Source organism: Bos grunniens, chromosome 17 (genome assembly GCF_055505025.1).
Source record: "Bos grunniens cultivar Pamir isolate PY7600 chromosome 17, Bosgru_T2T1.0, whole genome shotgun sequence".
Taxonomy (NCBI): domain Eukaryota; kingdom Metazoa; phylum Chordata; class Mammalia; order Artiodactyla; family Bovidae; genus Bos; species Bos grunniens.
In genome coordinates this window covers 69,678,570-69,705,057 of record NC_141181.1, presented here as the reverse complement: position 1 = coordinate 69,705,057, position 26,488 = coordinate 69,678,570, and the positions used below count along the sequence as shown (strand labels likewise).

The 26,488-nt window shown below is 53.6% G+C and overlaps 2 protein-coding genes and 1 long non-coding RNA gene across 7 annotated transcripts; 1 reads left to right on the top strand and 2 right to left on the bottom strand.

Moving 5' to 3' along the window:
• Positions 1-2,544: 2,544 nt before the first annotated feature.
• LOC147355758 (uncharacterized) lies at positions 2,545-4,369 on the bottom strand. The gene is made up of 2 exons (XR_015144765.1): positions 4,280-4,369; positions 2,545-2,666 (listed from the first exon to the last, which is right to left on the bottom strand). It is a non-coding gene; the product is annotated as an uncharacterized LOC147355758 (long non-coding RNA).
• A 3,073-nt stretch (positions 4,370-7,442) lies between these two features.
• Positions 7,443-17,247, top strand: SEC14L3 (SEC14 like lipid binding 3). 4 transcript variants are annotated; one of them, XM_086348711.1, is made up of 12 exons: positions 7,443-7,554; positions 8,397-8,472; positions 8,739-8,782; positions 8,875-8,934; positions 10,167-10,355; positions 11,220-11,315; positions 12,204-12,264; positions 13,683-13,766; positions 14,591-14,697; positions 15,091-15,230; positions 15,333-15,502; positions 16,360-17,247. In XM_086348711.1, exons 1-12 carry the CDS (start codon positions 7,501-7,503, stop codon positions 16,479-16,481), a joined length of 1,203 nt encoding a protein of 400 aa, XP_086204837.1. In that variant the 5' UTR covers positions 7,443-7,500; the 3' UTR covers positions 16,482-17,247. The 4 variants fall into 4 exon arrangements, with proteins under 4 accessions (XP_086204837.1, XP_086204840.1, XP_086204838.1 ...); XM_086348714.1 differs by lacking the exon at positions 10,167-10,355; XM_086348712.1 differs by lacking the exon at positions 13,683-13,766.
• MTFP1 (mitochondrial fission process 1) lies at positions 11,943-25,493 on the bottom strand. Of its 2 annotated transcripts, none has more exons than XM_086348729.1 (4): positions 25,320-25,493; positions 24,154-24,281; positions 23,548-23,780; positions 11,943-12,398 (listed from the first exon to the last, which is right to left on the bottom strand). In XM_086348729.1, exons 1-4 carry the CDS (start codon positions 25,384-25,386, stop codon positions 12,386-12,388), a joined length of 441 nt encoding a protein of 146 aa, XP_086204855.1. In that variant the 5' UTR covers positions 25,387-25,493; the 3' UTR covers positions 11,943-12,385. The 2 variants fall into 2 exon arrangements, with proteins under 2 accessions (XP_086204855.1, XP_086204854.1); XM_086348728.1 differs by lacking the exon at positions 11,943-12,398 and adding an exon at positions 21,883-22,495.
• Between the last annotated feature and the right edge of the window lie 995 nt (positions 25,494-26,488).

Genomic DNA, 26,488 nt, shown 5'->3' with positions numbered 1-26,488 from the left:
GGGAAGTCCATCCCTCCCTGATATTGCTGCGTGCACCCTCAAGGCTCCCAGAGCCCTCATTCGGGAGGCCTTCCCTAGGCCCCTTCCCGCCCCCCAGCAGGGTTCAGGTGCCTTCTCCATGTTCTCGGAGCAATAGGACCAGCGCTCATCACACAGCGGAGTTGTCACCTGCCTCGTGCTGACTGCTGTTGACCCCCACCTACACTATCTTGTGTTGATTCTGAGAAATAAACATCGTCTTCCTTGCTTTTCAGGGAAGGAAAGTAAGGCTGAGAGACACTTTCATTTGCTCAGTGATGGTGCCAGGCCTGGAATTTGGGATGTCAGGCTCCAGAGCCCTGCGTCCTCCTCACCCATCTACCCCCAGAGGTTGGGTCATACCAGGAGTACGGCTGGAGGAGGGCAGAACCTGGCAGCGTGACTCAGCACTCTGGAGAGACCCAAGGAGAGGGTTGGGTGGGGCAGCCACAGAGAGAGAAGGACCCAGAAAGGATGGGCTTGCCTAGCTATGTCGGTGTCCTGGAGTTGAGGGCAGGCGGGGTGAGCGGCCCAAACATAACCATAAAAACCAGGTCTACTGATCACTTGTCATGTGCCGGGAGGTGGTGAAATAACTTACTGGCCTCTTCTAACCATCCCAGTAAACTTATAAGAAGGGAGTATTATTAGCACCAATTTACAGATGAGAAATCTGACACTCGAGCTCACCTAGCACATTAGAGGGGACGCCAAGGTTCAAACTCAGCTGTTTCAGCACCATATATTTTTGAACCATTTGAGGATGACTTGCTCAGTGTTGGGAGAGGAACTACAGCTGTTGGGTAGTTTGTTTGCAATCACCACCAGACTCGGCCTCCCCCACAGCAGTCTTGGGCACTCCAGGTTCCCAAGAATGGCCATAAAAGCAGAGACCAGTTTGGCATAATCTTGGAACACTCCATGCCCTTAGGGTGGCCCCTGGTATCACGAGCAGAGGTGTGCCAGCTCTGGCCCTGGACAGCGTACAAGCTCCTCCACTTTGCAGCCTCCTTAACAGCCCTACTCCATGCTCCTATCACCATAGCAACCCATTCCTATGGTAAGCAGCAAGGGCATGTTGGCCGAAAACACCGGGGACGGCTTCATGACACTGGATTTGGCAGCAATGACTTCTTGAAAATGACACTAAACACACAAGTAACAAAAGAAACAACAGATGAACTGGACTTCATTAAAATTTAAAACTTGTGTGCTTTAAAGGACCTATCAACAGAGTGAAAAGGCAACCCATGAAATGATAAAATATTTGCAAATCATGTAGCTGATGAGATTAAAACTCAGAATGTGTAAAGAACTCCTACAAGTCAATGACAACAACAACAAACTTCATTTAAAAGTGAATTAAAAAGTAGATGTTTCTCCAAAGAAGATGTACAAAGGGGCAACAGCTCATGAAAAGACGCTGAACATTACTGATTATTAGGGAAAGCAAAGCAAAACCACAGTGAAACATCACCTCGCACCCCTGAGGATGGCTATTATCAAACAACAGAGAGTGCGAAGTATTGGTGAGGACGTGGAGAAACTGGAACGCTTGTGCATGGCTGTGAATGTAAAATGGTGCAGCTCCTGTGCAGAACAGTATGACAGCTCCTCAAAAAATTAAACATAGAATTACGTTACGATCCAGAAATTCTACTTCTGGGTAGAATTGAAACCTGGGGCCTCGAACAGGTATTTATACACCAATGTTCATAACAGTTTTATTCATAATAACCAAAAGGTGGAGTCAACCCATGTGTCCATTAAGAAATGGATGGATAAACAAAATGTATTCCGTTCATACCATGGAATATTATTTAACCTTTAAAAAGGAATGAAATTCTGACACATGCTACAACATGAATGAACCTTCAATGACATTAAACTTAAAGCAAAAGAAGCCAGATGCAAAAGACAAATACTATATGATCCTACTCCCAAGAAGCACCTGGAGTAGTCAGATTTGTATAGACAGAAAGTACGATGGTGGTTGCCAGGGTTACTGACCTTTCCAGTCAGGCCCCAACACGGGTCCCCCTACCTGTTGTCATTCAAGTCAAAAGAATGCGACAGAGTTTAGTTTTGAAAGAAGTTTGCATGCATGCTCAGTCGAGTCCAGCTCTTTGCAAACCCATGAACTAAACCCCGCCAGTCTCCTCTTTCCATGAAATTTTCCAGGCAAGATTAGTGGAGTGGGTTGTCACGTCCTACTCCAGGGTATTTTCCTGACCCAGGGATCAAACCCACGTCTTCTGCATCTCCTGCACTGGCAGGTGGATTATGTACCACTGCGCCACCTGGGAAAGCTTTATTTCTTTCATCAAAGAATGGAGAAGTGCAAGCTCAGGCTCTGGAGTCCAGGGTCTCCTGACAGGCCGCGGGCAGGGCTGCTTTATAGGGTCAGGGGGGAGTGGGCGGAGTTCTACAGAGCTGCGCTGCTCCCGGCTTCAGATCGCAGTGCCGGGTGCAGCATCTCTGCACACGGCACGCTGCCGCCATCTTGAATTGAGTGTCGTGTGCAGCACTTCTGCACACGGCCCACTGAGCTGAGGGCTTGCCGCAGCCATTTTGCACTAGGAACTCCGGTCTGAAGAGCCAATGCAAGGTCTCTGCATGCAGCCCCCCTGAGAGCAATTGGAACTAGACTAAGCACAGAGGAAAAAGGAAAAAAAGGTTAGCCTTTATTTCATTACCCACATTCTATTTTAATTTCCCGAGAATTGTTCCTGAGCTTTGCCAATGACACCAGGGGCTTTAAGGAGAGGAAGCAATGGAAAGTTAATGTTTAATGGGTACAGAGTTTCAGTTCAGCTTTTTCAGATGAAAAAGCTCTGGAGATGAATGGTGGTGATGGCTGCCCAACGGTGTGAATGTACTTAATGCCACTCAACTGCAGTCTTAAAAATGGAAAATTTTATGTTAGGCATATTTTACCACAATAGAAAAAAATTTTTTTTTAAACAGAGAGACTTAAATATAAGAGCTAAAACTAAATCTTGGGACTTCCCTAGCAGTCCAGTGGTTGGGAATTTGTCTTCCAATGTCAGCAATATGGGTGTGGTCAGGGAGCTGAGATTCCCACATGCTTTGCAGCCAAAAACCAAAACACAAAACAGAAGCAATATTGTTACAAGTTCAATAAAGACTTTAAAAAGGGTCCATATCAAAAAAAGAAAAGGTTGAACATAGAATTACTACCTGCAATTCCACTCCTAAAGATACACCCAAGAGAAGTGAAAACATGTTTTCACAAAAATTTGTACAAAAAATGTTCATAGCACCATTAATCCATAATATCCCAAAAGTGGAAATAACCCAGATGCCCATCAACTGATGAATGGGTAAGCAAAATGTGGTGTATTCATGCAAAAAATGATTATTCAGCTATGAAAAGAAGTGATGTAGTGATGCCAGCTACAGTAAGGATGAGCCTTGTCTACATTATGCTACGTTAATGAAGCCAGTCAAAAGATCACATACTCTATGATTTGATTAATATAAAATTTCCAGAACAGGAAAGTCTATCACGATAGGAAGTAGATTAGTAGTTGCCAGAGGCAGGAGCAGGAGTACAGGAAATGGGGAATGACTGATGGAGGGTACAGTGGTTTTTGAGGTGGGGATAATGAGAATATTCTGCAATTAGGAACTTCCCTGATAGTCTAGTGGTTGAGAATCCAGCCTTCCGATGCGGGAGATGTGGGCCCCATCCCTGGTGTGAGAACTAAGATTCCGTATGCCTCGGGGCGACTAAGCCCATGCGTCGAAAACTACAGAGCCCACATGCTATGGAAGCCATGTGCCACAACTAGAGAAAAGTCTGCCAGCTACAAGAAGATCCTGCCTGTGCCAAAGCTGAGAACCCGACCCAACCAAATATAAAATAAATATTTGTAAACAATATTCTGCAATTAGACAGTGATTGTATAAGATTATACAACCTTGTGAATATACTAATTTTACACTTTAAGAATGGTAAACTTGTATGTGAATTCACACTTTAATAAGAAGAAGGTGAAACTGCCCAGAGGGGAAACAGGGAAAGCAGACCCCCCCAGGGTTCTACCCAGACCACCACTGGGACTGGGGCAAGGCGCCCCCCCCACCACCTCCCGCTCCCACAGTTCCCCTTTCACCTCTCCTTTTCAGGCCACCCCACCTCACCCCACTGTGTTCTGAACCCCACCCTGGCCTCTTCCCCAGCAACGTTCACCCCATGGTGAGGCTCCCTCACTCCCTGGGCCCCCTCTGTACTCACCCAACTGGTTCTGATACTATGGCATTTCGCATTTCATAGTAACTAGCGTCTGGAAGGAGGGGTCCAGGGTGCGGCGCGGGTGGCCCTGTCTACCCCCTGCGATTGTTTGCTTGTGGCCTGGTTGTTGCCATGGGCCCCTGAGAGCTTGGCAAACTAGGACTTGGAGAAGATGGGTACTGTGGGTGGGGGTTCGGGGTGGTTCTTTTTCACCGAGGTCTTTGTTTCGAGGTAGGGAAATCTATTCTCCTGGGCTCGGAATACGCTGCAGCCCGAGGTGCGTGGATCCAGGTTTCCTAACACGCGATGATTATTCACTTTTATTGAGCGACCTCCTACATGCCGGGTACAACGTTGAGCCCTTTGGGGGAAGGTACACCTGGGTGGTAGCTCCATTATAGGTTTCAGAGTCAGACGGGCTTGAGTTCAAATCCTGGCTTCCCATTTCTGGGCTGTGAGTCTTCAGAAAAGTTTCTTAATCTCTCTGGCCTTTCATATCCTTAACTGTAAAATGAGGATACGCCTACCTGTTTCCAAGCGGTTTGATAAGGACGTAACGTTCTCAGCACAGAAATGCAGACTGAGCTCCTTGCGGGCAGGGACCCGATCCATCATGTTACGTCCCCAGCTCTGCCCTCCCAAGACAGCCCAGGTGTGCTTTTCACCCGCCCCGCTCCACACCATGGCTCACGCCGTGCCCTCCGCGGGGTGTCGGGGGTTGCCCTTTCCTCTACCCCAGTCTCCACTGATTGACATCCTCCCTTTCTTCAAGGTCCAGCTCAATGCCACCTGCATCCCTGTGGGGTGATTTCCGTGCCTGGATCTTCTCCCTGTTTGGGGTGGAGCCTCCAGAGCTGAGGCTGAGGGGCGGCTTCCAGCATGACCGCAGAGTGATGAACTGCATGTGCTTCTCTCTGGATAGGCCACTGAGCTCTTCTCTACCTCAGTTTGCTTGTCTGCAAACTGGACTTAATGATAGTAGCTATCCAGAAGGGGGCTCTGACGTTTAAATGAGGCGATGCACTTAGTTTGGGGCCTGACATGTACAAAGCCTTCAATAAACACTGTAGATCTGTGTTAATATGGTAGCCATGTGGGACAATCTACAATAAAATTAATCGAAATATAAGTTAATTAAAACTAACCACATGCCAGGAAAGATTGAGGGCAGGAGGAGGAGGAGGCGACAGAGGATGACATGGTTGGATGGCATCACCAACTCAATGGACATGAGTCTGGGCAAACTCCAGGAGATAGTGAAGGACAGGGAAGCCTGGCGTGCTGCAGTCCACGGGGTTGCGAAGAGTGGAACACGACTTAGTGATTGAACAATAACAACAACCACATTTCACATGTGACAACTGGCTACCAGTGATGTCCACTAGAAACCCCCCCAAATACAGAACATGTCCATTGCTAAAGAAAGTTCCAGTGCATAGTGCTGTCAGTCATGATGACGATAATGTGAATTTGTGGTCTGGGTCAGGAAAAGCTCTTAAGGATATGTCTCATACCCCTCAGCTCCTCATAGCTCCTGGGGGGACCCCCAACTCCTCCTCCTGGCCCTGCCTGCCCAGTCTCTGACGTCCCCAGGGGTAACCGGAGACCCTCCCATCAGGAGGATTAGGGCGAGAAAGGAGACTGGTGAGAACCAAGCAGGATTAGGGGCTAATGAGAGCGCAGTGGAGGAACCCAATCCCTGCCTGCTGCCCGCCTGGTGGGAAGTGGGTGTGGGTGGCGGCAGAAAGAGGCTGGAATGTGAAGAGGGGAGGGACCAGAGGGTGGAGAATTACCTAACTGCTTCAGAGTGTATGCAGCAGGCGCCCTGGACGGAGGGAGATGGCTCCCCTTCTCCCGCACCTGATTCTATCAAGGCCCAGAGCAGGGAGGTTTCAGCACTCACCTGCCTCAGCTAAATCGGTCCCAAGATAGCCCAGGCATGGGGACCTGTGGTGTTCTGAGGGTAGGAGAGACCTGGGAACAGGGCCTTGGGCTAGCCCAGCTGTTGGGTCCAAGGCTAGGCCAGGGGAGAGTTTCAGCCCACTTGGACCCGCCTCCCAAGGCGTGGAAGAGGTAGCCACGTATCTATACTGTGGTCTCCGGCAGATGCACTCCTGGTTTCCTTACAGACAGTCATGGACAATGTGGCCTCCGCCCTCGGAGCTTCCGATAGCTGGAGGATAAATCTCTTAGAGGTGCACAACCCTTGATAGTCTCCGTGTCTCAGTCAAAGGACAGGGGAACCTTCTGGGTTTCCCTCATCACCTGGCAGAGTGGTGGGGCACCCATCACTGATCAGATGTTTAAAATCCTGAGGAACACCGATACCACCTCCCGGGCATCAGTATGCCCCTCCTCCCCCTTAGGACGCAGGGGATGGGGGATCTTGGACAAGGCCTCCTGTGTCCTCGTGACCTCTGCCATGAGAAGGGAGGTCGGCAGGGCTGGGGGCCCTCAGCCCTTCCCTGTATTGAAGGCGCAGGACGGGCACCGCAGGAGAGAATTTGAAAGACAGGAAGAGCAGTAACCCGCCCCATAGAAAAACAAGCCTTTATCGAGGACACCTTTTGAGTTCCATTTTTTCTGCCCAGCCTGCCTCCTCTTGAATATGGACACTTGTTGCAAAAAGCCACGAGCCTCCCACCCCGAAAAAGTGACCAACATATTTACGAGACTAAGTCCCTGACTGCTGGCCAGCAGAGCTGGGTAAGAGTGATCTTAGCAGGACTGTAGGTGCAGGGTTTCATCAGTGAGAGAGGAAGACCGAGGGTCAGAGAGGATGGTGCCTGCAGGGAGCACACCCATTGTTTTGCTAGTATTTGCCGCCTGCGAAGCAGCACTCGGATTAGTACTCTTTCCCCCTGAAGTTCCCCTGCCCCTGGAGGCCTGGGAGCACTGAGGGGTTCGACAGGCACCCAGGCTGCACACTCACACCTTGGGAGGCCAGCCTCATTCCCTCCCAGCCTCCTCGCCCTGGCAGGGGACCTCTGACACACCCTGTTTTCCCCACCTGCTCCCCACCCACCCCCAGAATCGTCCAGAGCCAAGCATGGGACCTCAGTTAATCCCAATTATGTAACGTGCAATCCAACGGTTGGCCAAGGAGGAGGCGCCCTGGAGCCACGCCCAGGAGTGGGGCCAAAAGACCTGGCTTGGTCAGGGCCACAGAGCAGGCTCAGCCTCTGACTGGAGTGGCCCCCGCCCCTGCAGCCTCCCCCAGCGCCATGAGCGGCCGAGTGGGAGACCTGAGTCCCAAGCAGGCAGAGAGCCTGGCCAAGGTGAGCTGAGGGAAGGGGCAAGGGCTGAGGGGCTGCGGGAGCATGGGGGCCGGAACCCTCCCCCTCTCCTGGGCTCAGCACGTCCTCGACACTGTCTCTTGGCCGTCACCTCACCCGGGGTCAGAGCCTACAGTGCCTGGTGATGTTTGCCCTGTCCAGGGCAGCGGCCGGGGGGACAGCACTGCTTGCAGACAGAAGGGCAGGTGCCAGACCTGGGAACTTTATCTGACCTGCCTCCTCCCCACCTCCCCGTAGGTAGGAGCCGAAGATGCTGAGGCTCTGCCCTCGGACTCTGTTCCGTTTCACTGCCCGGGACCCTGAAAGCTCTTACCTGTAAGAGCTAAGAGTCAGGGTAGAGTGTGTATGTCATCCCCACGGTCAATGGGGAAGAGGATGCATAATTACCAGCCATGTTTTCATGGAAAATGGGATGGAAAAAAAGAAGCTTTGGGGGGCTAACGAATGAAAAGAACAAAGAATATTCACCCCTCAACCCAGCTACCCACCAACCCGCCCATCTATCCTTTCCTTCATTCCTCCTCCCTCCCACCCCACCCAATGATCTCTCCTCCTCTGTCCACTCACGCCCCATCTCTCCTATCCATTCACTGGTTTCCTCTTCATTTTGTCCCATCCATCCACCCACCCATCCATTCTTCTATTTACTCACCCATCTCACCTTCCATTCACCTCCCCATCCCTCCGCCCACCCATCTTCCATCACCGCAGGCCAGACTACACTGGAAGAGAAGGAAAGAAACTGGAAAAAAAAAAAAAATATCACTGAGTCTGAGCTCAAGGCTCAGTGTGAACACCTCTTCAACCAGCATCTCTCTTCCCAGTTCCGAGAAAATGTCCAGGATGTGTTGCCCGCCCTGCCCAACCCGGATGACTATTTCCTTCTGCGCTGGCTCCGAGGTGAGGGCGGACGTGGGGGAGGTCAGGGCAAGGGGCAGCAAGAGGGACCTGGTACCAACTGCTCCAGGAGGACCCATGGCTCGCAGGATCCGACCACATCATCTTGCTTCACCTTCAGGTCCTGAAGAGGGGAGGGGACAGGAAAGGAAGGTCCTCTCTAAGGCCCCCGGTGCCCTCCATAGTCCCGCCTCCTGCCCAGGACCAGGACAAGATGACTGCAAGGCAGCCTCTTTCACACCTCACCCCTTCCTTCCATCTTCCCACAGCTCGGAATTTCGACCTGCAGAAATCAGAGGCCATGCTCCGCAAGGTGAGACCTATCCCCCCCAGAAAATTTGGTAAGGGCGTTTGTTGGGGGCAATTCCCACCTCCAGCCTCTATCTCCACTCATTTCCCTTTCAGTACATGGAGTTCCGGAAGACCATGGACATTGACCACATCCTTGAATGGCAGCCCCCCGAGGTGAGACAGCAGCGCCCCCCACACCCCAAGTTTTTGATAGACATACCACCCAACAGCCTCGGCATCACTGGGGACCATGAGTAGAGGGCAGCAAACCTGAGAGGCCTGTGGAACCCCCGGGAAACTGCAGCCAACTCTCGTGTAATAATTATTAATATTTCCTATTAAGATCCAAGCTTGAGTTAAGACTTTACCTGCATGAACTCATTTAATCCTCACAAACGCCTGAGATGGATACAGCTGTACCCATTGTACGCATGAGGACACTGAGGCCCAGCAGTGGTTAAGCAGCCACCCAAAGTCCCAGAGCCTCTAGGTGGAGCTGGGATTTGACCTCAAGCCTCCAAATGCAGGCTCTTCAGCAGCACAGTTAGCTCGTGGCTCTGAGCCCTTACCCCCTGGTGCCTTGCTCAAAGCATCCTGTCTAGGTGGGAAAGAAACTTTGCCCACTGACGAGTCGGGAAGAACAGACCCCACCGTGGTGCCTTAGCTAAATAACAGTCCTGGTTTCATTTGCAGAGCACAAGCTCTGAGCCAGGCAGGCTGCTAAGCCAGTGTGATCTTGGGGACTTTCCCCAGCAGAGGAGGGGGAATGGGGCTCAGAGGGGTGGTGTCACCTGTTCAAGGGTGCACAGCAGGGAAGCAGGCACATCTGTTTTTTGAAGCAGGTCTGCTCACCTTCAGTATCCGTGTTTTTCATCACTAAGCCCAACCCCTCTCCATGGAAAAGGGGCACGGGAGACTCTGCGGGCAGAACTCAGGGAGGCCTCCGGCAGGCCTGGCTGAGTCCTGCCTTTGCCATGCATCTGCCATTAGCGAGCACCTCCCCTGCAAGCCCCTCAGCTTTCTCACCTGGACGTAGGGCCACCCTCCAGGGAAGGGAAGGTGCTTGTACCACGGTGTGTATAGGTTCAGACCACCCAGGGCAGCCTGGTTTGGCGAGGGGGCGGGGTGGGGCGGCGATCTCTGGGCTTGGTCGCTTAATCGGGTCCAACTCTTTGCGACCTCATGGACTGCAGCCCACCAGTCTCCTCCATCCATGGGATTCTCCAGGCAAGAATACTGGAGTGGTTTAGCCATGCCCTCTTCCAGGGGATCTTCCCAGTCCAGGGATCAAACCCGGGTCTCCTGCACTGCAGGCGGATTCTTTTCCATCTTTTCCACAAGGGAAGCCCACGGCGGTCTCTGGGAGGTTGCACACCGCCCAGTTCCATGTGTCTGGCCTCACACAGGTGATCCAGAAGTACATGCCTGGAGGCCTGTGTGGCTATGACCGAGATGGCTGCCCCGTGTGGTACGACATCATCGGGCCACTGGACCCCAAGGGCCTGCTCTTCTCGGTCACCAAGCAGGACCTGCTCAAGACCAAGATGAGGGACTGTGAGCGCATCCTGCATGAGTGTGACCTGCAGACCGAGCGGGTGAGGCCGCCCGGGCCCGCAGTCCCAGGAACACACCTACGCCCTCAACGTCCCGGTCAGAGGGCTCTCGGCTCACACACCAGCTCCAACACGTCCCAGCTGTGCCACGTTGGAAAGTCACCTCACCCTTCTCTGAGCCTGTCTCCTCACCTCCAAAACTGACACATAATAATGGTTGCAGAGATGAAGTTAGATAACAGCGTGTGGCCGGCACCTGGGGCCTCAGCAGTGCTAGCTACTATGAGTCCCTCTGAGTCTCTGCCCTTGCTGCTCCTTCTGTGGGATAATCCGACCCCCAGCACACACACGTTCCCCTCACACCTCCACTGGCTCTGCCCTATCCATCTTTCAAGGCTCAAACCGTCCCCTTCGCTGAGGCCCCCATCTGGGTTAACGTGCACCCTACACCTCTGTGCGTCCAGTCGCGGCTCTCAGCTCAGGACCGTGGTGACCCAGTTGCTGGTCAGTCTCCCCAGGCAGACTGAACTCTAAGGATAAGAACTCTGGATTATTGAGCTATATGCCATACTCACAGTGCCTGGCTCAACATAGGTTTTTAATAAATATTAGCTGGACAAATGGAGGGATGAGTGGATAAATGAACAGCCGTATGAAGGGAAGGATGGGTGAATTGATGAATAGGTGGGTCAATTAATGGATGGGTTGATAGGCAGGTGGAGGGTGGATGGATGATGAATGGGTGATGGACAGTGGATGGACGGATGGTAAATGCAGTCACCGTTTTGTCTGCTCATTCCTCTGAGGACAGAGCAGGGAGCTGGGAGAAGCCCTGGGGGTCACGTGCTGAGGCACCATCTCCCAAGTTCTGAGCCCGCACCCTGATCCTTGCTCTTGTCCTTGCAGCTGGGGAGGAAGATTGAGACCATCGTGATGATATTCGACTGCGAGGGGCTGGGGCTGAAGCACTTCTGGAAACCCCTGGTGGAAGTGTACCAGGAGGTGAGCAAAGGCCCCGGGCGGCCCTGCTTGCTTTAACCACCAGCTTGCCCAGCAGTGACTGGCTGCTCACTCAGAGCCAGGATCTAGTGACAGGTGGTGGCCTTTCCACCACTGCAGCCCAGGCCCCATCACTGTGTTTCCCGAAGACTGCACAGACCAGGCCTTGGGAACAGCACGTACTGACGCCACAGGGGCAGCTTCCAACAAACTGTCCCCTGCCCTGTCACCTCTGCTCTGTGACATGGGCAAGTCACTCTGTCCCGCCATGCTCCATTGTCCTCACCTACACAGTGGGGGTACTGATTGTCTGCACTCCAAAGGGACATAGCCACACTTCTGTGAGTTGATACATAAACTGCACACACCGCGCTTGGCAAACGAGTGTGCTTTCTCACTCGCTCCATCGTGACCGACTCTCTGTGACCCCATGGACTGTAGCCCACTAGGCTCCTCAGTCCTTGGGATTCTCCAGACGAGAATACTGGAATGGGTTGTCATTTCCTACTCCAGGGGACCTCCCCGACCCAGGGACTGAGGCTGTGTCTCCTGCATCTGCTGCGTTGGCAGGTGGATTCTTTACCACTACCCGTGAAGCCCCAGTAGTGAACAAGCAACGAACAGTAGCCGTTATTATCACTGTACTACTGTTGAATAGTAGTACAGAATAGAATAAATACAAGATTTATTCTAAAGATGGTTAATATTATGTAATTATTATGAGAGTGTGGTCACAATAGTCTGGAGAGGTTTCCTCCAGGGACCATGGAAGTGATGGAAAGAAGGGAATCCCTCCGCAGCCTTCTGAAACCTCCAAGGGGAGGTTGCAAAGGGACGGGGGTAGGCGAAGAGGAGGTACGGGCTCTGATGGGGTCTTTCTTGGTTCCACAGTTCTTTGGCCTCCTTGAAGAGAATTACCCAGAGACCCTGAAGTTCATGCTCATTGTGAAAGGTGTGTGGCAGGTGACTGCACTCCTCTGTGCCTCCAGTCCCTTATCTGAACTCTGGGGACAGTAATAGTGCCTTCTTTCCCGGAAGCAGAGAGGCAGGTTGGTTGCTTGGCTGCATGCAAATCACTCAGAGTGCCTAGAACAGAGTAAGTTCTCCATAAACGGTAAAGTCTACGGTTGGTTTTTCTGCAAGAAAAGGCAGCCCCAACCCCAGCTTGTCCAGGAATCCCCGCTCACCTCTCCTATCCACGTCTATCTCTCCCTCCTCAAACTGCCTCTCCCATTGGCAGCTGGCACAGCCCAGTCTGGCCTTTCCTGCCTACTGCCTTCTGAGCCTCCAGTTAGCTTTATGTATTCATCCTGCTTTCCTTGAGTTGTCTACTCCTTGAAGGCAAAGCCTTTGATTCTTCACTTCTGTTGTATCCCTCACAGGCTTGGGGCCAGGTGGGAACTCAATAGTATTTGGGTAGTTGTTATCTGGGTGGGTGGATTGATGGAAAGATGGTTGTATGTTGGTGGTTGACTGGACTGGTTGACTCATTGCTTCATCTGTTGTCTGTTTAACTGGCCAGTTGGTTAGCTGACTAGTTGACTGCCTGGTGGTTGATTGCATATCTGATTGGCTAGTTGGATAGTTGTTAGTTTGGTAGACTGATTGAGTGACTAGTTAGCATTTTGGTTGGCTATGAGGGTGAGTGTCTAGTTGGCAGACTGGTTAGTTGGTTTGGTGGGATTGCGGATGGTTGACTGCTAGTTGGTTGGCTGGTTGGATGGTTGGTTATTTGAATGATTGACTGACTGGAAAAGGCAGTTGGTTGGGCAGTTAGCTGGTTGTTTAACTGGTTTTCTGATTGACTGACGTGTCAATTGGTTTGGTAGGGTTTGATTATTTGGTCGGGTGGCTAGTTGATTGGTAGGCTGGTTGATGGGTTGATGAGAATTGATTGGCTGCTTGTTGGCTGGTCTGCTGGCTGTGTGATACGTTGGATGGTTGGATGGTGGGTTGTTGGCTGCTTGTTGGCTGGTCTGCTGGCTGTTTGATACGTTGGATGGTTGGATGGTGGGTTGTTGGCTGCTTGTTGGCTGGTCTGCTGGCTGTGTGATACGTTGGATGGTTGGATGGTGGGTTGTTGGCTGCTTGTTGGCTGGTCTGCTGGCTGTTTGATACGTTGAATGGTTGGATGGTGGGTTGTTGGCTGCTTGTTGGCTGGTCTGCTGGCTGTGTGATACATTGGATGGTTGGATGGTGGGTTGTTGGCTGCTTGTTGGCTTAGTTGGTTGGATGGTTTGTCAGGTGCAGGGCATTGAAACTTGCCAACCTAATTCATGGTTCCTCCATGCTGTTGGCTCTGACTGTTATGGAGAGAATGGCCCGATGGAATCATTTTTTTCCCCATTATACTTGCTTATATCTCTCCAGCCACCAAACTGTTCCCTGTGGGATACAACCTCATGAAGCCCTTCTTGAGTGAGGACACTCGCAGGAAAATTGTAGTGTTGGGAAGTAAGTTGTTCCAGCTCCATCCCCTGAACTCTATTCATGAGCTTTGGAGTAAGGTGGCCCATCACCCCCATCCAGAGGTCCATGCATCACCTGGAGTCAGAGGCTCCTCCTTCTCAAAGATGTAGTGGGTCTTACACTATGGAGTCTATCCAGTTACCTCTGTCTTACTCCCTGCCATACCTCTTTGGCAACTAAGGCGTCCACATCTTCCTCCTTACCAGTTTCAGTTTGGTTGCTGGTCAACCTCTGGGCTATGGGCTCAGTTTCTTTATATTAACCTTCTATGGCCATGTAGGGGGGATAACTTGGATTGGTTATAAGGGTGGGGCCGTGTGACACCCGAGAATCCAGAACGCAGAGCTTTGCACAGGGCGTGAAGAACAGTAATGGGCTTTATGATTGTGATGATGAAGCAGCAAGAGGGGGAGGTCCTTTCAAAGATCCCAGGCTAACCGTCTTCCACCCAGAGGTCTGACTTGGGTGGGCCATTTGCACACTGCAAGGCCCCCAGCATGGTCCTTGACCTCGTTGGGATTTAAAGTCTCCTAAGGCACATAGACAACACTAATCTTGACTGCTCATCACTGGGAGACCATCAAAAATGGGCAAACTGATCAGCCAGGGGAAACATGTTACCATAGCAACACAACGCCGGAAGACACTTCTACAGCCCAAGGCCTGAAAGACTGGGGAATCAGCCCTGGCAGCCCAGCTCCTGTAGGGCTTCCTCCACCTGCCAAGCTTAGGCCCTCCTGGTAGGAATAGGGGGCACTGACGGGACCCCTCCATGCTCAATAGTCACCCTTCAACCTCTCTGCCCACAGGCAACTGGAAGGAAGGATTGCTAAAACTCATCAGTCCTGAGCAACTGCCTGCCCAGTTTGGGGGGACCCTGACCGACCCAGATGGGAACCCCAAATGTTTAACCAAGGTATGAAGAGCCCCAGAACAGGGGAGGGTAGAGGCGTCAAGCTAGGTTTCTTTCTCATCCACTCATTCATTCCACCAGTGTCTATGGAGAGACACCGGTGAGCCAGGTACTGAGTTAGTCCCAGCCCTGCCCTAACAGAGCTCTCAGCAGCTGTTCAGGCAAATGAGAAATGGGAGAATTTTGACCCAGAGGGATGAGCTGAGAGAGAAAGTTCCCGGAAGAGGCCCTGACCGAGGCTGGTGGGACACAGAAGGCTTCCCGCTGAGGGGTGGGGGAGGACAGGATGAGCAGAATACTTCCAGACGATGGGGAAACGTCTCCAACAGGAGACACAGCCTGAAAGATGCAATGGCTGGGAGCAGGGAGCAAGCCCGTCCTGCTCTGTGTCTGCAGATCAACTACGGTGGGGAGATCCCCAAGTCCATGTACGTGCGGGACCAGGTAAAGACTCAGTATGAGCACTCGGCGCAGATCAGCCGTGGCTCCTCGCACCAGGTGGAGTACGAGATCCTGTTCCCGGGCTGTGTCCTCAGGTAAGGCTCAGGCCACCGCCCACGCCCCAGCTGGACCCTCGCCCCTCGGGGGTCTCTCAGACTCAGCAGCAGCCCGTGCTCCTTCCCCTCCCCCCAACACAGGTGGCAGTTTGCGTCGGACGGAGGGGACATAGGCTTCGGGGTTTTCCTGAAGACCAAGATGGGGGAGCGGCAGCGGGCCGCGGAGATGACGGAGGTGCTGGCCAGCCAGCGCTACAACGCCCACATGGTGCCCGAGGACGGGAGCCTCACCTGCACGGAAGCTGGCGTCTGTGAGTCTGCCCTGGTTGGGCCCCAGCTCTGGAAGGATGGAGCCACCTGTCCCGTGGTTTAGAGAAAGCAATAGAGAGGCAGTGACCCCCCCGCCCCCAGGGACATACAGCCTGGGTCAGTGCCGCTCATCCACAGAGTCACTCATGCGGCCCACACTCCAGCGCACCTGCGGTGTGCGGGGAGCCAAACGGGCCTTGAAGGGGTTGAGAGCATCGCAGGTCACAGGCAAGGGACAGCAGGGAAGATGACTTTCCCCAGGAGGAAACCAGGGCTCTGAGAAGCAAGTCAACTTCAGAGCCACACAGCTGCATGTGGCACCAGGGTTCTAGGTCAGCCTGGCGGTAGCAGCATAACCCTGGGCAAAAATCCTGAAAGTCTCACCAACCTGGAGGCTTGGTTTGCTCACCTGTGAAGCAGGGGTTACGACTCCTACCTCTCAGGGTGCTTGTAAGGAGGTTTTTAAGTAGGGGAGGCAGGAGGTGTGTGCAGGCCTAGCCCAGCACCCCACTTCATCCCTGGGGGCTGGGAGGCCTCTGACATTCCCAACTGCCCCCCGAGGACACCCCGTCATGTGAGTGTCCAGGTGTGGAGACAACAGAGTGCAGTGGCCATTGTTTTCGTTGCCAGTTGGTGCGACTAAAGCCAGGCTGGGCATGTGCCGGGGGAGATCAGGGTCTGTTTACAGGCCCTGCTCAGGAGGGGTAGTTCCCATGGGGGAGAGAAGAAGAGTGGGAGGAGTTTGGCCCCGCTTGGCAAACACAACAGGTGGGAACACAACCTGTTCTCCCCCATGGCTGGGGCAGGGTGCAGGCATGGAGTCAGGCCCAACTACCCATTTTCCCATCTGTCTCCCCAGACGTCCTGCGCTTTGACAACACCTATAGCTTTGTCCATGCCAAGAAGGTCAGCTTCACAGTGGAGGTGCTGCTCCCAGACGAGGGCATGCAGAAATACGACAAGGAGCTCACCCCTGTCTAGGTGGCTCCCTCACTTCCCAGAGACCCTGGCCCTTTGCTTTCTGTCTCTATATTCTTCTCCCCTCCAAAAATTGCTCAGTAGTCCTCTTGACTCTGACACTAGTCAGAAGAGAAAGGGCTGCCTTGGGGAAAACTCAGGCGCTGTGATCAGATCAGGAAAAGTGGGGGAGGCACCACTTTGGAGGATGCTGAGGCTGCAGAAGAGGAAGAAGCAAGGGCAGGAACAAGAATGGATGTCCCTGCAACCTGAGAAATAGAAAAAGGAATCTCCCGGCCTTTGTCCTCACTTCTCCTGAGGCATTTGTGTGCTTGAATTTCTTCCCCATGAGTTATCAGCAACTTGGGTCAGAGATGTATCTAAATTCTTCTTACTTCTACCTCTTATATAAGCAAATGCTCAACTAATGTGAAGTTGAATGGAGGTAGGGAGCAAATGGGTGTGCAAGATAAAAAGAATTCTACAAGGGGAGATTTCAGCACCTCGGACAGGGGCTGTGGTGGGGATGGTCTCTCCTGAGACTCAGGTGACCCAGCCCCCAGATTTCTGGCAGTGGCTGCCCCCTGGGGTAGTTAGGAGCTGTCTATAGAAGGCTTTGTCTGACTCAAAACACACAGCTTTCCCAACCTCTCACTCCCACCCTTACCACCTCCCCTTGGAACTCACATCTTATGTTTCAAGCAATTAAAGGCACTTCCCTAAAAGCAAAGGAAGTCACATCTGGCTCTAGCTGCTGCCTGGCAATAAAAAAAAAAAATCACAGCTGTCATTCAGTGAGTTCTCTCCATGTACCATAGATGGTGCCAAGTGCTCTGTGAGTTTAGCTCATTTCACTCTCACGCCTGCCCTGGGGTTACATGTCACAGCCACACATGCATAAGGATACTAAGACTCAGAGAGGTGAAGTCGCTCTTCCGACACCACACAGCATCCAAGACCCAGGTGTGTGTTTGTTTGTTTTTAACTCCAAAGACATTGCTCTTAATTGCTCCATAATACCACCACCTGAGACTCTACTTTTACAGAGAAGAAGGAATATCTTAGATTGTCCAGTGGAAATGTCTTGAATGTCACCCTCTCCAATCCCAGTTTGTGGGCAGAAGAGGATTATGCCCATTGAGCAGTTGGAACAATGGAGACCCCCGAAGCTGATTAAGCAGGTCATCCAAGGAAACTCACAGCAGAGCAGGCAGGGCTTGTGCTTCAGAGCCCAGCATCCAGTCCACTGCTCACATGGCCGCTGAGAAGCGTAGCCTCTTGCTACCCACCATGACCCTGGGTGACTCGGGGAGACACCACGGCCCCAGGAGCTTTCTGCTCCGGGGACATGGAGCTGCTGGCTTGAGCCCCAGGTCCTGATACATCTCTTGACAGGAGGAGAGGAGTTCCACAGAGAACATGGGTGGGTGGGTGGGGAACGAAGGACTTGACGTTCCTTGGGAATAAGCTGAGAGCCCAGCCTGCTGGGGTGAGCCCCGTCACGGGCAGAAGAGGCCTGAGTCCGAGACCATTCAAGCTAACATGCAGCAGCAGCTAGCACTTTCCATCTGCACTTAGGGATACATTTTATAGATCAAAAACAGCACTGGCCTCGTTTCCTTCAGCCCATGGGTGGCAGAAATAGGACTGGAGCCAAAGCCTCCCTCCTCCCACCTGCTGCCTCCCACCCTCCCACCAATTCCCGTTACTGCAGCAACTTGCCAGAACAGGACAAGACCGCCGACTCTCCGAGCAGGGGGCTGGGAGAGGGGTGGATAGGAAGGAGGAAGAGAAGAAAGGGTTGTCAGATTTAGAAGAAGAAAAAAAGCAATACTTGGGACATGCTATTTATCTGAAACTAAAATTTAACTGGGTGTCCTATATTTTATCTGGCCACCCTACAAATAAGGGATGGGGAGGTAGGCAGAGATGGATGGATCCATACTCTTGGAAGATGGTGGCAGTGTCTGCAGGTTGGGCAAGGATGTGGTGGGGGAGGATGGCTCAGCATCGGGTCTCACCCTTGCCCCCTGAGGGAAAGGTCCCACCCCTAGGCTGCAGCAGGGGTGCAGAGGAAGAAGGGGTGGACCCTTTCCACCCTTGGGGCCGAGGCTGCTGTGAGCTGTGTTGTCAGATTATCCACATCTGTCCCAGCTCCTTGACCACAGTTCACAGACCCCACTGTGGACAGAGGCGTGGACTTGCTACCAGGAGAGGGGTCAGGGTAGCACAGAGAGCCTAGCCTAGGGCTGCAGCCAAGAGTCAAAAGGTGCCCCTTGGCATCCACCGATGCCCAGCCACAGTCAATGGGCAGGAGCCCTCCAGCTCCCAGCTTCCGGGTGCCCAGTCTCACTCAGGGGCCAGGCGCTTTGTTCTGAGTGTCCAGGAGGTGAAATGGGGAGAGAAAGAGACCCTGCTTAGCCTTGGCCAACGGGCACCCCCATTTCAGCTGTGGTCAGCGAGCAGCATAGCAGCAGGAAGACGGAGGCCTGCAAGCTGCCCACTGTGTGTGAAGGGGGGGACCCAGACTTTGCGGAGAAGCAAGACCTGAGCAACCCACAGAAGCCTCCTGGGGGCAGCCATAATGAGGAGACATTGCCCCCTCCCCAGCCTCCTTAAATTGGCCCAGAGGACGCTGAGGAAGGAACGAGCCTCACCTGGAGCCCACACGGGAGCCCAGGGCCCGGCCAAGCTGGGCCAGGCTGAGCACGTGCACGTTCCCCCACCCCAGGTCCCCACATCCTCCTGCCTGCAATGCCTCCTTTTAGAAAATGCTCTGAAGCCTCCTCACTCACGTGAGATTTAGTGAGAGTTAACTGCTCACGGAAGGCTCATCGCACGTGGACTTCACTTTCTCATCTGTGGGATGATAACGGTGGCACCAGGTGCCAAAAAGGCCGTGACAGAGTTTCTGTAACACAGCGCCTGGCATGTAGGAAGCACTCCGGCTGTGTTCTCTGTGGGTGTCATTTGATGATTCTTGTCCAAGGAGAGGGGCTGCATGATGATGAGGTGGGGAAGGTGGCAGGGAGGGTTCAAGGAGCAGGTACCATTAGAGATGGATCTTGAAGGCTGAGAACAGAGGGAAGTGGGGGTGGGGAGGGCATTCCCAGCAGGCAGCATGACCTGAGCAAAGGCTCAGAGACTGGAGGGTTCAGGGGAAGGCAAGGACAGAGGTGCAGGGTGTGTCATGGTGAGAAATGAGACTGCCTCGGCGGGGAGGCTCTGAAATCTGGGATGTTCAGACTGGATCCCGGGGACTTCCAGGAGTCATAGAAGATACCAGGACACAGAAAGGACTTGGGGAGACTCAGTAACAAGCAGGATCAGATCGGAAGAATGCTCCTTTACGCACTGGGGCTTTAAGGAGTGCCCAAGACTTTCTCGTATAAAAATAAAACCATGACGATCATCCTCAGATGCACATCTTCAAATCACCATCCAATTATTTCCTCTGAATAAATCCTTAGGGCTGGAGTTCCTGAACCGTATAATTGGCATACTTGCTCTCTAAATTACTCATCTGATGGCACAGTCACCAATTGTGTGTTCTTGAAGTGTCTTGCCTATTATAGTCATAATACTGATTAAATAGCCCCCTCTGTGAGACCCACTCTGGCCGAATTTGCAAGCCGTTTCTCCTGTAACCCTCTCAGCAGCTTCAGAGGGTCGTTACGGAGTATTGCACGGTGAAGGAACCAAGACTCAGAGAGGTTAGGTAACTTGCCCAAGGTCACACAGCCTGTGAGTCAGCTCTGCATCTGAGTCTATAGAGAGCCATGGGCTGGAAGGCAGTAGGAAAGGGGGATGGGGGAGATGGGGGGTTCAAGGGACTCCCGCTCCAGGAAACAGAGACCCGACCACAACGTGCTTGTAAAGAGTAAATACGCCACATCACAGGAAACACTTAGCATGGGTTCAGGCCGACTAGGGGCGATTCAATGACATGTATGCTTCTCAGTAATCTTGAAAGTGGTTTGAACCAGCCAAGGTGGGCGGATTGGGAGGTGCTGCCTCCTCGTGGTGGTCCTGAGCATTGCATGAAGCGGCCACTGGGGGACCTAACTCCCAGCGTGCCCCAGGTCAAAGGCCACCAGGCCCCCCGGGGTGGGAAAAGACATCTCCCCCAACCCCATCCGGGGTCTGCCTTATCCTCTTAGGCCCCAGGAAAGCAATTTCCTATTACACCCAGCATCTGCCACCTCCAGTCCGGTTGACCGACCTCTCTGTCTGTTTCCCATCAAATAGGATAACACAAGTTAGTCCAGTCACAAAGAACTGTCCCCTGCCCCGGAAAGAGGCAGCTGGAGACAGTGTTTCCTACCTCTAGAGGGCTGGGGTGCTTGGGGGAGGTGTTCCAGCTCCATGGATGCCCGCTACCCCAGAGAAGAGTTGCAGATAAATACAGGATGCCTCGTTAAATTTGAATTTCAGATAAACAAGGAAGAACTTTTCAGTGCATATACATTCCATGCCATATTAGGGACATACTTGTACTAAAGTCTTATTTGTTGTTTAAAGCAAACAAATTTAATGGCGCATCCTGTTACTTTATTTGTTATATCCAGCAGCCCTACCCTGCAGCATTCAGAGCAGAACTGGGAGGGGCAACGGTCCATTCTGTGCCTGGTGCTCTGGGCCTCCCAGGTCAGCTCTCACAAACTGGTAGGAGTCTGCTGACCCTACCTCACCGAGGGGGGCTTCCCTGGTGGCTCAGCTGGTAAAGAACCCCATCTGCCAGTGCAGAAGACTCAAGAGACTCAGGTTCGATCTCTGAGTCGGGAAGATCCCCTGGAGAAGGAAGTGGCAACCTGCTCCAGTATTCTGGACTGGAAAATGCCATGGACAGAGCCTGGTGGGCTACAGTCCATGGCGTGACAGAGTCAGACACAGCTGAGCACATACGCATGCGTACACACACTGGGGCCACTGAAACGCCCGCTGGCTCGGAGGCACAGAGCTGATGTGTGCAGGGACCTAGGGAGCACTGGGGCTGCAGCTTCTAGGACAGATGGAGGCCCTGGCCCTAGGGACTCACATGGGGTGAGGTGGGGCTATAAGCACAGCAGTGGAGGGAGTCCCGAGGAGGTTGTGGAGACAGAGGTTATCTTGAGGGGGTGAACCAAGGGAAGACTGGGCTGCAGTCAGGCTCAGATAGTATCTGCCCAACAGACTCCCCTCCTAGTGTGTATCTTAGGAGACTTGCAGAAAAAGGACAATGCCCATCCCAGAGGAGGCTGGCAGCACCAAGGTGGAATTCCAGGCACGTGCAGGGGACCACTGGTGGGCAGGGAGGTACCAGACAGGCCCACTGCTGGCCACTGTGAGCGGTGCATTCCCAGAGACACCAGCCTCCACCTCTGAGGCTCCCGCCCTGCTCCCCTTCACCACATCCCTGCTCATCCCCAACAGAAACGGAGAAAACTCAACTTCTTGAGGATTTATTGGACTGAGAGCTGGCATGCCGTCCAGCCAGGCGCCAGCAGGCCTTGACCAGGAAGGGGCAGAGAATCTGTCCTCAGGGTCCCCGCAGGTGTATGCCTGTTTCTCTGAGTGACTTGCTGCTCCGCCATCAGGGTGACCTGGCTGAGCCTTTGGGAGTCCTGGGTCCCCAGCTTGCTAAGTGATCTTGGCCATGCTCCTCGCCTTGTCTGGGCCTCAGGTGCTTTACCCTCCATGGGAGGATGTTATTGTCCTGTCAAGGGACGGGGCTGGGCCCACTCAGTCCAGTCTGGCTCAGTATCACAGATTCCACGGGAGCGGACGGGCTTCAAGTCCTGTCTGTGGGTCACTGCAGCTGCTGCTCTGAGGTCTTTGTCTTTCGGGTTCCAAGCAGCTTAAACCCACTCAGGTGCCAGGGCTTTGGACCCCAGAGAGCGAGGCATCCGCATCCCCTGGCAGGAGGAAGGAGTGGGAACAGAGCAGGGAATGGGCTGGCCCACAGGCCAGGGATGGCGGGGCAGGATCAGGAGGAGCTGGGCTTCTCCACTGAGGGGTAGAGCTTGCGCAGGCTGGAGTCCAGGAGGAAGTCCACCGACCTGTGGGGCAGTGTAGGGTCATGACCCAAGCTGACCAAGGGATGCTAATGGGGGAACGGGAGGCAGGAGACCAGGGCTAGGAAAGGAACTCCTGGACACAGGGAACAAGTGCCATCCAGGTGGCGGCCATCACCCTCTTCCTTACCCAGTTGGGAAAACTGAGGCCCAAAAACATAAAAGATTCATGCAGGGCCTCAGGGTCAGCTCTGTTCCCGTGGGGAAAGACTCTTCCTCCCCCTCCATGTTGGTCTGGTTCGGTTGGTCCCCTCTCTGGTTCTAAGGGCAGGCACATGACCCAAGCCTGGCCAATCAGAAAATGGAAACTGGCTCAGGGGTGGGCACCCAGTCCGGGATGGACCAATGACAGCCTTCCCTGGGATTTTTGCTGTCACTATTAAGACGCCTCCTATGGGCTTGCTAAGCTGGTGGGAGGGGAGCTAGGAGTTGCTGGGAGCCATCTCTGCTCCTGCTGCTGCTACTGCTGCTAAGTCTCTTCAGTTGTGTCCAACCCTGTGTGACCCCATAGACGGCAGCCCACCAGGCTCCGCCATCCCTGAGGTTCTCCAGGCAAGAACACTGGAGTGGATATCTCTGCTCCTAAGAAGAGGGAAAGTGACTAAAGCCAAGACGGGATAGGGTGGGGAGAAGACCAGCAAAGAGACCTACACGCCTAAGAGCATCAGTTGGTTTCTTGGTCCCAAGCAGCACAACCTTGAACTTTTCAGTTACATGAAACAATCAATTCCTATTTTACTTAACCCAGTTTCAGATGGACTTCTGTCACCAAAACTTCTCAAAACCCATCCCTTCCAGGGTGCACCTGTTCCTGCCTACCTCTGGTTGTTTTCTGAGTTTTCTTTCTGGGAACTGACTTGTCCTGTGTCCCCTACTCTCATGGCACCTCCTACCTTTACTGCCGATGTACCTGCCAGATCATACGACAAGGGCCTAGACCGCCCTTTTCATCTCAGGAGCCGCAAGAGCAGCGCTGCCTCTGCCGCAGGCGTTACACTCCACCCCTCCCAAAGCTCAGCTCTGGGGGGCGCACCCACCTGTCGATGGGGTGGATGATGACGGGGATGGCGAGCAGCCCCAGTGTGGTGGTGGTCCACTTGCGGACAGCCAGAGGCCAGCGGGTGGCAGTGCTCAGGATGTAGAGGGAGGCCGCACACACGCGGTTGATAGTGAAGCCTGGGATGGCCACAGAGGCCAGAGCCTGCCACACAAAGGTGTCCACCACGGCCACGGTCACCCTGCTGCTGCGGCCTGCCTCAGGGCCCGGTACCTGGTGGGCATAAGAGACACTTAATCCAGCAGGGGCAGAGGCGGGAAACCCTGTGGACAAGGGGCATGAGACTGGACCAGGGAGAGGGAAGGGAAGTGGGGGTTGGGGACAGAGCCACATTAGCGTTGGGTTCTGGACTGTACCAATTCAGGGCTGAGTGTGGACTCACATCCACGACCAGGGTATAGACTATGTCACCCACAGGACTGGGGGCGGGGGTCACTACCCTACAAAGGAGAGGGTAAAGAGTGTGCCAGGCCAGGCTGTGGGAAGTGGACTGTCCTATAAGGGACTTAACCATGTGCAAGGCTGTGGACTGACCACAAGGGGGCGCAGGCCAGGGTGAGGGGTCGCGGGGCAGGTTAACACTCACATCTCTGGCTTTCTTGCCCTTGTCAATGGCATCGGCCAGCACGTAGGAGCTGGACACACCGTAGCTCAGCCACACGACAGCTGCCGGCACCAGGGAGCGGAAGGCCTCCCCCACCTCATTGGCGTAGCCTGGTGGGGAGAGGCTCGTCAGTTCCTGAGCCCTTGGGTTGCTCCACAAGGGGGCACTGGAGCCAGCTGGTTCTTACCTCAGCCTTCTGAGGAGCGGCTGGGTGACTGTGCTGATAGACAGCGATCTTACCCCTCTGAGCTTCCGTTTCCCAGCCTATAAAATGGTACCCATGATGCCCACCCCAGCTGTCCTCTTGTGGAAGAGCTGAGCACAGACACCTTTCTCATCACTCACCTGCCTTCACAGTGTGGGTTCGAGAAGCATTTGAGCTGGTGGGCACAGAGGCAGTGAGAGAGACGAAGGGCTGCCCCACTGACCAGGCACTCACCACATGCCCGGCCTTTCTGTACCTTATCTCATTCTACCCTTACAACTACCAGGCAATGAGAGAGACCCAGGGTTCACCCCTTTACCCTGAGGAGTAAACAGGCTCAGATGCAGCCAGTGAGGAGCCAAGATGGGAGTCCTAATGCCCTGACTCCACAGCCCCTGGGGGCATGCCAGAGAGGAGAGCTCGCTCACCCGTCCTCTGAGCTGGACTGCAGCTTTCACCTGGGAGCTGCTGCTGCTGCTGCTGCTGCTGCTGCTAAGTCGCTTCAGTTGTGTCCGACTCTGTGCGACCCCATATACGGCAGACCACCAGGCTCCCCTGTCCCTGGGATTCTCCAGACAAGAACACTGAAGTGGGTTGCCATTTCCTTCTCCAGTGCATGAAAGTGAAAAGTGAAAGTGAAGTCGCTCAGTCGTGTCCAACTCTGTGCGACCCCATGGACTGTAGCCCACCAGGCTCTTCCATACATGGGATGGAAATCCACCTGGGAGACTGACCAGCAAAAACCCCAAGGGCAGGGCTGGGCAGCCCGGAGCTGTGTGACCCTGAGCAAGTTCAGAGCCCTCTCTGTGCCCAGTCTCTGCCCCCGGCTGAAAGAGAACTAAAGATCCTCCCACCATCTCCAGGTCCCTCACCGGCCTCTAGCAATTCCCGCTTCCCTAGCCACGTGGTGTGGGGGTCGCTGTGCCCCTTGCCCGGAGCTCACCCAGGTACCGCACCCACGTGTCCCGGAAAAGGTCGCGCTCGGCCCCCCGCGAGGGCGGCTCGGACATGGCGCTTCCGCCAGGGTCTCAGCCGCTGCTGCAGATCCTACCGCCTCGGCTTCCACCAGCTCTCCCGTTCGCCGCGGCGGGACCGGCCGAAGGTCCCGGACTGAAGGACAGGTCGTGCTCTCCCCGCCAGCAGGGAGCGTCTGCAAATTCCTCCGCACACCGGAGCCCCTCTCCCTGGCTTGGGTTTTACAGATTAATTTTCTTCACGGCTTTCTCTGGAGTTGAGAGATCGGCACCATCCTCTTCCACCACTAACTGTGGTGTTGGAGCCAAAGAAAGGCGATTCAAATACGGGATGCTGCGCAGCACAGCTATGTGACCTTGGGCAAGAGCCTGTAACCTCTCTGAGCCTCGCTTTATTCATTTGTTAAGTGAGGAACAGGACAGGTTTACTTCTGGGACGATTTCCAGGATTAATTACACAGTCATCGCTGATTGAATTTACTACGGGCCAGACCATTGGCTAAAGAGTAGATGAATTGCTTCTTTTAAACCTTCCCACCAGCCTCCCCCACCCCCATCCCACTCCATTTTGCAGATGAGGAATAGAGACAGAAAAAATAGATCACTTCCCCAGGACAAAAAACTGCTGAGTAGTGAAACCGGCATTTGATTCCAGGCAGCGCAGCTCCAGTTCCCATGCTCCTAAGGCAGGGGTGGTGAACGGTGAGAGCCCCGCTGAGGAGGGTGTTTGAACTTTTTTTTCCCGGCTGTGCCGGGGAATGTGGGATGTTAGCTGCACAAGCAGGAATGGGGCCCACCCGCTACATTGAAGTGTGACAGAGTTTTAACCACTGGACCCCCAGCGAAGTCGCTGCTTGAACTCGTATTGGAGACCCTTCCCCGCAGGGCCCGTGCTCTCAAGCACTGGGGTCTCACTAGGCTGCCCTCCTTCCGGGCAGGACCTCGAATGAACAATAAAGGAATGAGGCCAGGGAAACAGAGTTGGGGTACAAAACTTCGGGGAAATGAGCGGAACAGAATCCCAGGACATGGGGTTATTGATCACTAAAGAGGAAACTCTTCGCCACCTGGACCCGTTTACCCACGTGAGGAATAAGCGCACTTCACTAAAGCTCTGTGACTCCCTTGGGGAGCGGGG